Consider the following 13,424-nt stretch of genomic DNA (forward strand, 5'->3'; position numbering starts at 1 on the left):
GAGACTCGTGCTGATAACGTATTATAAAATAATAAAACAAGAACAAGAATATTTGTAGAGAAAGAGAGAAGAGAGGAGATATCTTATTTCTCTTTTTCGGAATTGATTTACAATGAAGGAGAACCTCTATATTTATAGGGAAAAAGTGACTTGATCCCAAAGTCACTAACCCTAATATTTCTTCTAAAGATAGACATTCATAATAATAAATAATATTTATAACAAATCATCTTTTTTTTCTTTTTTGGGTCAAGTGAGTCTCTAAATAGTAAAAATAATATAACTACCTCAGATGAGAAGAGAATCTTTAGTAAAATTAAATTCTTGTACTTAAATACTCATAGTGCTTAATATTACAATAATTAATCTACGTTGTAGAGCATGAATTTGTCTTAATTCAAAGTAGAAAATAGAAGTCTAAAAGCCATATGGGTTAAAGCTCAGTTCACGAGAAAAGGAAAAAACAAGAGTATCCTTCAGAAGCCCACCTTCCACGTTTTCATGCACAAAATTCTCTGTATCTTTCCGCCGCATGACCGAACAACGGTACCTGCTACAACTAGTCAACCCAGCAAGTCTTCTTTAATAGTACTACTACTAGACACCATTAAATTCGCAGAATATTTACAAAATACAGCCATTTTCTCCTTTCTTCTTTCTTAGTGTGAGAAAATTGAGAGAGAGAGAGAGCACAACTACAGTGTAACGACAGCTGCTATTATTGATTACATTGAGTTAAAAACTTCTAAGAAACTTCTAAAAATATTTGATTGGTTTCAATTATTTAGATGATTGATATTTTCTCCTGCTCCAAATAAATGTCCACTCAATTTTTTAATTTTTATTCAAAATAAGTGTCCGCTTATATAATTACTAGATATAAGAGTCCGTGTCAGCACAGGCCCAACATATATTTATAGTTTTATTTTTATGCAATTATAAAAAGAATTGATATATTCTACAATATTTCTTGAAAGTCACGTATGTAAAGATAGAAATTTTGGGAGCACGGGTTCAATAATTTGTGCCATGATGTTATTTCTTTGTTTCATTTTATGTGGCTTTATTTAAGAAAAAAGCTAATAGACACTTTTTAAACTACGCGTTAATCAAATTTGAACCAGAATTTCAAAACTTATTGAATTTTTAACTACTTCTAAACACGGAAACATCATTTGAACTACCATTCCCCTAGGCTAAAACGTGAAACTTTTTATACATATGGTGATTATATATATTGTGTCATATAACATGGCCACATGGGCATAGATGCGGTATAAGATTTCTATCTTTTTTTTTTTTTACTTAACCTATCATAAGTATGTACTAATAAATTATTTTGGCTATTATGGTGCTCCGTATATAATTAAAAACTTAAGACATCGGAAAATGCCTTTTGAGAATGTAATACCCATCTTAGTTTCTTTTTAGGATATTAAACAGTACTGCAACAAATATCCGAGTAATTTATTTTATCAGTTGTAACAATATTCAATTAATTTGCTTATAGAATTACAGTTGGTAAGGTAAGATATCACTCATGGAACTACAAAACGTAATCAGTTGTAATAGTAACTTTTAAAAAATGAAGCTTGATAATAATATATTCAGAACTACTTTTGAAAAAGTAATCCTTACTTGTACTTTCTCTGTCTATTGAATATTAGTACTACAGGAGTACTAAAAAAGCTACGGAGGTTGGAGGAAGAGATATGGGGGTCACTTTTTTTGGACAATCATTCAAAAATGCTGCAAAGCGTGGTATAGAAATCCAACTGAATGAATCCACCATTATTGACTTAATGAGAGATACGTTGGGAATTACATGAATATTATTTGATTTTTTAATATGAGGTCAACTTTTTTTTTGATATTATTTGATTTTTTAATATGAAATCCACTTTTTTTTTAATATTAATTAATTATTTAATATGGGATCCTTTTTTTCTTTTTCTTTACATGAGTTGAGGTGGATGACGAAACCACCTCCAAACTCATGCTCCTAATACAGTAAAAAAAATGAATTAACTTTATGAATAGACTAGAGAATAAAAGCCAAAAACTCTGCATCTTTCCGCCTCATGACCAAACAGCCCCACTCGCTATAACTAGTAAGCCCAGCAATTCTCCTTTAATACTAAGGGATCGTTTGGTATAACGGAGAAGCAAAAATAATTTTGGAATAAGAATTTAATATTATCTTATCTCATATTTGATTGAAATAAAATTACGAGATAACTAATTTTGAAATTAGTCGTCTTATTTTACACGGAGAGTGGAATAACTTGTTCCTCAGCCAAACGAGTAACAGTAATTGTCTACACACATACAAAGTTCCCAGAACATTACAAAATACATCCACCATTTTCTCCTTTCCTCTTTCTCAGTGTGAGAAAATCTAGAGAAAAACTGCACCGCTACAGTGTAATGACAGTAGTTGCTAGGGATTTTCTAAATTAAACAATTGATTATGGAAATGTCTAGTAGAAGATCAAATTACACTTTATTAAATCAAATCCCTGATGATAATTGGGACTTAAACGATCACCACCACCACATGATGTTACAATCACACAACCGGGTCGGGTCATTTCCCTTACTACCCGGTTCGATCGGGTCGAACAGGCAATCAAGTGAGGGTAGTTTCGGTAATAGCTCTATTTCCGGTGAGACCTACGTGGCTAATGACGGCGGCGGCGGCGGCGGTTCATCGGCGGCGGTGAGGAGTTGGGCACAGCAAACGGAAGAGAGTTATCAGTTGCAATTAGCGTTGGCGATACGGCTTTCTAATGAAGCAACGTGTGTTGATAATCCGAATTTTTTGGATTCTGTTACTGATGCATTGGCGGCAACACGAGATTTAGATGATTCGTCTGCTTCAGTTGAATCAATGTCGCATCGGTTGTGGGTAAGATGTTTTTATTGCTTGATGACTTTTGTACTCCCTCCGTCTCAAATTATCTGTCGTGATTTCTAAAATTGGGGTATGAGGAGGTTAGAGTGTGTGCAGACCTTACTGCTAGCTTGGAAGGTAGAGAGGCTGTTTCTGATAACCCTTGGCTCAAAGAAAAAGGGAATTTCTAGATTGGTTGTCTTAAATTATTTGTGGTGATTTCTAGAAATAGTTAGAGGTAAGGTCTGCGTGCGTGGGTGCGTCCTATCCTCCCTAGACCCCAACTTGTGGGATTACACCAGGTATGTTGTCGTCGTTGATTTGTAAAAATAGTTATCTGAAATTATTTGTCGTGATTTCTATAATTAATTGTCTTAAATTATTTGTAATTTTAGAAGTTAAAAGCAAAATTAATTATTTTTTCCTCATTTTACCCTTAGTAGTAATTGTTCTTGAATATTACAAACACCGAGATGATATCTTAAGACACAAATAGAGTAAATATTCAATTAGGAGAGATGATATCTTAAGACATAAATAAAGTAAATATTCAATGAGGAGAGTTATCAGTTGCAATTAGCGTTGGCGGCTTTCTAATGAAGCAACGTGTGCTGATAATCCCAACTTCTTGGATCCTGTGACTGATGCATTGGCGGCATCCCAAGATTCAGATGATTCTTTTGCATCAGTTGAATCAATATCACATCGATTGTGGATAAGACGACGTTTATTGCTTTACTATTTTACCTTCATTTAGGTCTTAAGATACACCGGCCCAAAACTTTACAATATTAGAAGAGCGAATTCGGCAGGGGGTTAAAAGTTATGATTACTTATGTGCTGGAATAAAATTATACGTGTATATAATTTTAAAACACATATGTCATCAAAAATAATTTTAAAACACATTCTTGCAAGTGAAAAGAATATTGATAATTCCAAAAGTACTAAAGGACGCTATGATTAAGCAAACATCTTTTTTCTACACAGAACATATAAATATACAATTCAGTAAGATCACTTTAGGGATCTGAACATCCCTGGATGCTTAAATTGAAACTTGACTCTTTACAACCTTCTTTTTCTTCATTTGGCTTCTACATAAGCCACGCTGAAATACACTAATAACCCAAGATGATAAACAAGAACTAAACACACACATGTGAGCAGTTTAAAAAAGATACAGACACGTACTTCCGAAACATCCTCTAAAGATAGGTCATAGACAAAAGATTAGAAAAGACTTGTGCACCATTTTTATCTCCTCAGTGAAAGTGTCACTAAATTCTCTTAACTTGCTAGCATGGCAATTTAGTTTGCTTCTCCAAGCTTGACATTGTGGTGCAGCACTATCAAAATCATAGCAAAGAATTGATAATATTTCTTAAGGATTTTGTTTGGAGTGGTGCAATTTTGTGCTAAATAGCAGAATACTGATACACGGCTGCATTTATCTTTATTAAAAATGAACTTTCACATATCATCTTGGGAAATATAAGCTCTTTCCCTTGGTTGCATAACTAAAGTTTGAATATTAAAAGAATATCTCAAGGTCCATACATGTCCACCACAAGATAATGCTCTATTTCTCAGTTTTTTTTTTTTTTTTTGAAACTGGTACTATTAAAAAGAGCTTTATTGCTCAGGAATGTTTGGCAGTTGCCTTGCAAACAGGGACGGATCTATGTGTTAGTGTGGGGATGCCACGGCACTCGGACGCCTCGGTTTAAACTCTGTATGTGCATGTTTATATGTATCAAGATTTAGATAAATAAGCTTCCTTCCACCCGGAGTAACAAGTAAGTGCAAGGTGCCAGTGGCTAAATGTCAGTTTCCCCACACTGGAGACTCAAGTTCGAATCCTATTAGCTTCACTTTTTAAAACATTTTGAGTATGCGTTAACCTCACGCGGTTACACCAATCTTTGTTGGCCTCTTTTAGTAACTTTTGTTGATTTTCTTTTTCTTCCTTATTATTTTAAGCATAAGATATAGTAGTAAATAGTTTCCTTCCTTCCTCCTACAAATGTTTAAAAAAAAAAATAGTTTCCTTCCTTTTTTTTGGTAAAGTAATAAAATTTCATTAGTAAAGCATCAAGAAGATGCAAGGTTACAGATAGGTGAAAAGCTGCTTCAAACAGAAACATGAAGCAGACTCAGCAAAAACTTGTAGAAAAGCAATCTAAAGATAGTCCATCTCTACCGAACTAGAGAAAGGGAGCTAACAAAATCTAGAAAGTTACCCACACTGTTTACAGGAGCAAAAAAATGCCAACTATAAAGACTAGCTAAACACCTAGACTTTAGGGAGCAAATAGGGGTTGAGATTCCTTCAAAGCATCTGCTGTTTCTCTCCTTCCATAGGTTCCAAAAAATTACTGCTGGAATCATTCTCCAGATTCTTTTAATGGATTTGTCAACTCTCCAGAGTATCCAGCTAGCGTAGGCATCTTTGATGTTGAAAGGCATTGCCCATTGGAGACCAAGCATAGAGTAGAAGAAATACCAGAGTCTAGCTGCTGCAGGGCAGTGCAAAAATAGATGGTTGACACTTTCATTGGCCTGCTTGCACATGGCACACATGTTAACGACGATTACACCTCTCCTCCTAAGATTGTCTTGTGTTAGGCATGCTTCCTTCAGTGCAGTCCAAATGAAGCAAGTAACTCTGAGAGGCTGTCTGGTTCTCCATACAAGCTTCCAAGGCCAAACCTCTAAAAGGCTATTTTGGGAGCTCCAGTTGTAACATTCCTTCACAGTGAAAATCTTTTCCTTAGAATTGCCCCAGAGGATTCTGTCCTGAGATTCAGCCACCAGAATACATTGTTCCAATCTTTGTAACAGAGAAAGAAAATCATCAACTTCCCAATCCTGTAAGTTTCTCCTTAAAATTGGTGTCCAGCAGTTGTTATCTCTATATTGAGCTAATGTTGCTTCTTTGTTAGAAGCTATCAGAAATAGTGAGGGAAATGAGTCTCTTACTAAAGTGTCCCCGAGCTATTTGTCCTGCCAAAATCTGATCTTAAGCCCATTTCCAGCCTTGAATGAGACAGCCTTGAAGAATTCCTCTTGGAGACTACTGATGTGTTTCCATACTCCAACACCATGTGGTTCATTGCTTTTCTTTGCAGTCCAGTGGTCTTGAATACCATATTTAACTTTGATAATTTCCTTCCAGTACCCTGCCTCATTTTGACCATATCTCCAAAGCCACTTCATGAGTAGGCTGTTGTTATGAAGCTTAAGATTTCTGATTCCCAGCCCCCCTTGGCCTTTGGGTTGAATAACTGATTGCCATTTAACCAAAGAGAATTTATGAGTAACACTGTTACCTTTTCATAGAAATTTCCTTCTGAGACTGTCAATTTGCTTTAGAACTGAGCTTGGCATAGGGAAGAGTGACATACAGTAAGTAGGGATGCTGTTTAGGACACTGTTGATGAGGGTAAGCCTACCACCCAATGATAGGTATTGCATCTGCCAAGTGGCTAGTTTTTTCTCCATTCTTTCAATGACCCCACTCCACATCCCAGATGATTTGAATTTAGCACCCAAAGGAAGTCCCAAGTAGGTGGTGGGAAAGGAGCCTGTTTTGCAGCTAAGTATATCAGCAAGAGCTTCTAGGTTGGCCACTTCATTCACTGGATATATAGTGCTCTTAAGCATATTGATATGAAGTCCAGAGATGGCCTCAAAGATCATGAGGGTAGTGTTGAGATTAGAGACCTGCTGACAATCAACTCCACAAAATATAAGGGTGTCATCTGCATATAGTAGATGAGAGACCGATACTGAGGTGGAAGGATTTCTGCCCACTTGGAACCCTTGAATCCACTGGAGTTCTTTGGCCTTTGCTAACAGTTGAGATAATCCTTCCATCGCAATGATAAAAAGGAAAGGGGACAATGGATCCCCCTGCCTGAGTCCTTTTTGAGAAGAGAAAAACCCAACTGGACTTCTGTTCACCAGAATTGAAAACTTCACTGTCGAAATACAGAAATAAATCCACCTTATCCACCTTTCCCCGAAACCCATTTGCTTCAAAATGTTTACTAAATAAGCCCAGTTAAGCTGATCAAAAGCTTTCTCAATATCTAATTTGCATAGGATCCCAGTCTCTGCACTTTTAATTTTCCAGTCTAGCACTTCATTGGCAATCATAGATGCATCAGTGATCTGCCTATTCTTCATAAAAGCATTCTGCTGTCCAGAAACTAAGGAATCCACCACTTTTCCCAGCCTCTTAGCTAGAGTTTTGGCCAGCAATTTGTAGACACTGCCTATAAGACTTATAGGCCAATAATCTCTAAGCTCTGCGACCCCTTTCTTCTTTGGGATAAGAGCAATGAAAGAGGCATTGCATGATCTCACCATTTGGCAGTTCTGATGAAAGAAATTAAAAGCTGCTAGCAGGTCTGCTTTGATGAAGTTCCATGATTTCTGAAAGAAGGCCATAGTGAAACCATCAGGGCCTGGAGCTTTGTCAGGGGCACAAGTCATGAGCTTCTGAGATCTCCACTTCGGTGAAAGGAAGTTCAAGATCCTCTTTATCAACTGTGTTGAGACTTGACAGACCTTCAAAGACAGCTGAGGGTCTCCAAGATTCAGTCTCTTTGTAGATTTGTTGATAGTACTCCAGAATACCATTCTTGATCCTTTCTTTATCTTCAATTACTTCATTCCCTATTTTGAGTCTGTCAATGGTATTACCCTTTCTATGAGAGTTGGCCATTCTTTGGAAAAACTTTGTATTCTTATCCCCCTCTTTCAACCATAAACATCTTGATTTTTGTCTCCATGAGATCTCTTCAGCAGTTGCTATTTGCTGAAGTTCAAGCTTAAGATTCAATGTCTGACCTTTCTCTTATGTAGATAGAGTTCTGAGCTCAGCTAACTGGTTCAGCTTTCCAAGTTCTTTGAGTGCCTTGTTCCTTTGAGCCTCAATTTTTCCATAGATCTCTCTATTCCATTTAGTAATGTCTTTCTTGAGATTCTTTAGTTTCTGCATTAGCACAAAGTCTGGGGTGCCTAGTACAGTGTAAGAAATCCACCATCCTTCTATCATGTCCATGAAACCCTCAGCTTGAAGCCACATGTTTTCAAATTTGAAATAAGAAGGTGTGGCCTCCCAATCCCCACTTTCCAGGATAATTGGTTTATGATCAGAAAAAACTCTAGGCAAAGTGTATTGTTTGATAGCATTGAACAGCTCACTCCATTCTGTTGAGATAAGGAACCTGTCAATTCTAGAGGATTGGAGAGACTCCTCCCCTCTTGACCAGGTAAATTGTGCTCCTTGAAGTGGAGGGTCAATCAAATCCAGGTCCAGAATAGTGTTGGAGAAGCCCAGCATCGCCTTTGATCTTCTAACACAGTTCAATCTTTCCCCCACAAATCTTCACACATTGAAATCCCCTCCTATGACCCATAGGTCGGACCACAATCCCCTGATAGAAGCTAACTCGAGCCAAAGATCCTCCCTTTCTGGATTGGTATGAGGGCCATAGACGCTAGTAAAAACCCATTTGAAGTCCTCAGCAAGACTTTCAAATCTACATGATAAAGAAAAGGCTCCTGCTTCAAAATCAACACATTTCCAAGCTCTTTTGTCCCACATTATTAATATCCCTCCTTTAGTACCAATTGCTTTGACTTCTGCCCAAGAGATCCATCTGTTTCCCCAAATTTGCCTGATTAGAGATGGATTCCATGTCTCTATTTTGGTTTCCTGCAGGCAAATAATATCAACTCCCCACTTATGAATAAGAGATTTCAAAGTGCTTCTTTTGTCTTTATTGTTGAGACCCTGCACATTCCAACTGAGTGTTTTAACTCTCATCTGGAATGAGCCTTGTGAGACCTGCCCCTTTCTTTCTTCCCACTCTCGTCATGGAGACCCCAATCCAATCTTTTAAGTTCAATATCTGCTTTGCTTTTTCCTTTCTTTAATTCTCCTGTTTTATTTTTTTGCTCAAGAATTTGCACTTTCTTCTTTCCTCCATTCTCAGAATAATTCCCAGAAGTTCATGTTCAAACCCAGCAACATTTACCCCCAACACTTTGCAAGCCTTCATCATTGTCAACTTCGTCCATTTTGAGGTTTCCACCACATCAGGGATATCAATAGTTTGAATTTGTGGATCATGCCAAGGCAAAGGAAGAAAACTGTTGAAGGACTGAGATGAGATACCAGAGTCAGATTTATCTGTCACTGACATTACTGAGAGTATCGGTTTGGGTATATGAGGATCCATCGAGTGTCCTGCGTTGTCTGCTCCATCATCTGCTTCAGGCTCGGATAGTGTCCCCTCCATGGGTTCTAAATCCCTGAGACTGGAAGCTTGAATTTCTAGTTCAAAAGGATCAAAAGAGAATGAAGCATTCAAGGAAGATGAAGCTCTGAAGCAGCATGGGTCCAACTTTGGTACAGATGATCTCCACACTTGCTTCTTTTTCTGTTGCTTGAAGTGTTTGCTTGTAAGTGGGCCTTTAGTGTAGTAACCGCTGTTCAAAGCTAATGAAGTTCTCCCTTTGTAGTGTTTCTTACTACCTTGATTATTAGAAGAAATTAAGGCCGGCCTATTTGTGTTTAAATCCTTCGAATTTCTTCTTTTCTCCACAGGTTCTTCCACATGTGTGACATGTGAATCATTAATGGTATTAGCACGTGGAACTGAGAAAGAGTTTGACCCCATCTTATTACCAGCCTCAGGCAAACCAGTTGAAAGACCAGCAGGTAAAGAAAAAGACCGGATTTCCTTAATTATTGGCAATTCGAAGATCCTGTCATCAAATTCAAAATTCAAACTTGCCGGAAACTTCATGACTGATTTTTTGACGCAAATACGAGCCCAGATCAGGTGGGTTCTGTTCTTCGTATCTTCATCAACACCGATAAAACCCCCTCAACGAGCCCCTATATGCTCAAAAGTGTCCATTGACCAAGCATTTAGGGGGATTCCAAAAACTTTCAGCCATATGTTTTCCGAACGGTTACCAGATTGTAATGAAAAAATGTCATGCGACCACCAAGATAAAGAAAGATGTCTTCCGTTCCAGAACCAATTCCCTGCCTGTACCCTTATTGCCTCTTGCCTGGAAGGAAGCTCAAAGAGGAACTGATTGTGGTCTAAAGGTATGACTTTGATTCCAGCAGTAACTCTCCATCTACTAATGAACCATTTCTGAATAGTTTCGGGATTGGGACTGTGGTGAAATGGATCATTGAAGGTGCCAACCAAGCTCCTATGCAGAGGATGCTTTTCATTCCATTCTCCTTTATTCGTTCCTTGACTTATTTCTGGCCATCTCTCAATGCTAGCAGCCGCACGATAAGATTTTGTCAATGGGGGAGGAGGAAGCAATGGCTCTGCTTTGCTGAATTCTCCCAGAAAACGGAGGATTTTCTTTGCAATATCTGACCATCCACTGTTGAGGCTGATCTCAGGGATTATCACTGCTGCTTTAGATGAACCATGCCAAACCTCTATGCGAACAAATCTACCATAAACATTGAAGTTTTGGTAAACTCTGAAAAGATTGTGTTGTTGCTTCCTTCCCCACCTTCTATATAATCAACCAGTACCTTTTGATGCTTGAATAAGCGCTTCGCACACCCATCTCAAGTTTTGAGTATCCATATTGATCTTGCTTGTGTATCTTTTTCCCCTTTCTATTAATGAAAACCAGTTATAATATTTGTCCCTCGTATTCCTGAGTTCAAAGGATTTATCCCTACTGATGAAAAAAAGGTTAGCGCCCTGCATGTTTCTACTGGAAAGTCACTGAAAAGACAACTTTTTTTTTTGAGGTGTTCGCCGGCACTATCAGAAGTCGCCGGTGGAGTCTGTTTTAGTCGCCGGAGTTACTGTTTGAGTTGCCGGAGTTACTGTTTGAGTCGCCGGAAAAAGTTCCCGGCACTGACAGAGGTCGCCGATGTCTCCGGTTATATTTCGGGGGCTGATAGAGAGTCGCCGGTGCTGTGAAGAAGAAGATCTGAAAAGATTTGGAGGAGAGAGTAAGCAAAAAGGGAAAGCTGTTGGTGGAGGCTATGGAGGGGAGAGAAACAAAAGTCATGGTGGAGTGAGGGCTGTGGTGGTGGTTTGAGGAGAGAGAGAATCAGATCTGGGTGTATTTCTGCTTACCTCGGGATCTGTGTCTGGGAGCATTTTGAATTTAAATTTGTCTAATAGTATCTTCTTTTCGCCCTTTGTCAAATTTTAGTAATTGACCTTCCTCAGCTGCCTCAGCTTCTCCCTCGTTGTTGCTCTTATCTTTAATTTTATAAGTTGCTTTGTTTTTATTTAAATGGTTATTAAAATACAAAAGAAATGGGTATGTTGACTCTTGGTTCCGTGCCATAACGCTCATTTAGGAAAAAAAATCTTCAGTGTGTATTAAAAGTAGCTTAAGTTATGTATTGTAAAATAAATCTTCTGTATGTCTCTTTGTTATAAAGATTATTTTTCTATTTATCTATATAAATTGAAAAGATGATTAATTCGAACTGAAGCCCAGAGTTGATCAAACCGATCAAATTTTTACTGGCATAGCGGGAGCTTAGTGCACCGGGCTGCTCTTTTTTGAACTGTGTAAAGTAACACGTCTACTTTTAAAGCAGTGTGGTACCCGGAACCTCCAAATCTTGAATCCGCCTCTGCTTGCGAATAATTACACTCTTAGTAGGCTGGATTTTTCTACTATATATTGCTGGGCATTAAACTAAGACTACAAACATTATATGTCCAACAGGAAAAGAATATGAGTATGAATACCAGAGCATATATGCTCATAAATCATACATGCCATCATTTTAAACAAATACTAATTTGAGTTCCCTTGATTCGTTTGGCAGAATATTAAACATTACATTGATATTAAAGGAAAGCACACAAAATTGAAGTGGAAAAAAAAAAGAAGAATTTTCTGAAATCGTGTATCTGTAATTCCACACTATCAAGAATCTAGTTTTCTGAAACACTTTGTATAATTCGCAGCACCTAACCTTTTCATAGGCATATTATCTTCGGCATGTGGATTACACTGGGTATGTTGTTGTTGTATAATCTTCGGCATGTATTCTTGCAGAGGTGTGATCCTTTTTACATCCTTATTTGATATCCTTGCAACATCTTTATTCCCTGAATATTTTTCTGAATAAGGCTTAACACTAAAAATTGAATTTTCACTCAACTACGTTTTACATTATTTAATCTGCATATATAGTAATGACCTAAGTTGCTCGGACTCTTCACCCGTGTCAGCACGACGTGTGGGATCTGTACTAGATCTGGTCAACCGATTATGCATACTTTGACCAAAATTGACAGAGAATACACTGATTTCTGTAATCAAAACAAAAGTGAAATTAAAGAAAATGAAATACCTTGTATATAGAAATTTCTATGTCAGTCCTTTTCCTTTGATCTCCTTCTAGGATTCTCCTCCTAATCAATATTTTACCCGGGGAATACCTTGTAAGTTTTTCACATAATGCCCTCCTAATTTAAACATATTTTTCTAACTCTATTTCTAGATATTTGGCATTTTTAGCCGAATCCCCGCGCACCCGTATCCGTGACTGGATCCGTATCCCCGAATCTTAAAATTTAGATTATTAAGGATCCGACCTCTAGATATGCACCCATATCGGACACCCGCACCCGAGTCCGAGCAACTTAGGTAGTGACATCACAATGAAAAATAACTCAAATAAGCAGACAATATTTATATTTAGAATAATCTACCAAGAAAAAATCTACACATATCTATCAAAATCCCATCACTAACAAAGGAACAAAAAAGAAAAAACTCAGCACAACTCATAGGTATAACAAATGCCAAAACCTAACAGCAAATGGAGAAATCTAGAAATTAAAAAAAAATCAGAAAGACGGAGAAACTAAGAAGCAAAGCTGAAACAGAGCAATAATCGAGCAAAATGACTTTAAAACAAACTCAAATTTTAAGATATGAAGGGATTATTATACCTGTGTTTGATTCCCTCTTTCAGGTGCTATGCTGGGGTTATGGTGGATTATTGGTGTGCCTCTCTTTCTCGGTTATTTTGCTTTGCTAGCCCATACCGTGATTCTCAAATTATGCCTGTTTACTGCTAAACCAAGAAAGAGATAAGAATATTTCGAAAGATATGGCTAGAAAAATGAAAGAGTGACTAACCTAAGCATTGGTAAGATCAATCTGAGAAGAAGGAAAAGAACTAAAGGCGTAGAACTTGGAAAAGCAAAAGATCCAGAACCCTTATGCGGCGGATGTAAGTGTAGATGCCACGTTGAATAAGAAGAACATGAATGACCAGAATACCCTCAATTTAGAATTTAAAGACCAAAAGCTGCCATGTCGATCCTGATTTGAAGCCGCTCTTCTGATATAGTAAAAATATTTACTTTAGTGAGGTGTTTAGTAGTCTTCAAGAACAATTACTACTAAGGATAAAATGGAAAAAGATAATTAGTGCTTGACCACTTTACCGGTTTCAAAAAATAAAATAAAATTAGTGCTTGAGCTTTGT

General features: G+C 37.4%; 1 protein-coding gene and 1 long non-coding RNA gene across 3 annotated transcripts in view; one reads left to right on the top strand and one right to left on the bottom strand.

Moving 5' to 3' along the window:
• The first annotated feature begins 2,250 nt into the window (after positions 1-2,250).
• LOC132607164 (serine/threonine-protein kinase CTR1-like) overlaps positions 2,251-13,424 on the top strand; it is a 32,779-nt gene continuing 21,605 nt past the window's right edge. The window contains exon 1 of one of the 2 annotated variants that reach the window (XM_060321016.1): positions 2,251-2,908. In XM_060321016.1, the coding sequence (XP_060176999.1) occupies positions 2,471-2,908 (438 nt within the window). In that variant the 5' untranslated portion in view covers positions 2,251-2,470. The remainder of the gene's footprint in view (positions 2,909-13,424) is intronic. The other variant, XM_060321015.1, reaches the window with a different exon arrangement.
• On the bottom strand, positions 11,815-13,156 carry LOC132607166 (uncharacterized). Its single transcript, XR_009570210.1, has 2 exons — positions 12,883-13,156; positions 11,815-12,033 (listed from the first exon to the last, which is right to left on the bottom strand). It is a non-coding gene; the product is annotated as an uncharacterized LOC132607166 (long non-coding RNA).

This window comes from Lycium barbarum, chromosome 8 (genome assembly GCF_019175385.1).
Source record: "Lycium barbarum isolate Lr01 chromosome 8, ASM1917538v2, whole genome shotgun sequence".
In the NCBI taxonomy this organism is placed as follows: domain Eukaryota; kingdom Viridiplantae; phylum Streptophyta; class Magnoliopsida; order Solanales; family Solanaceae; genus Lycium; species Lycium barbarum.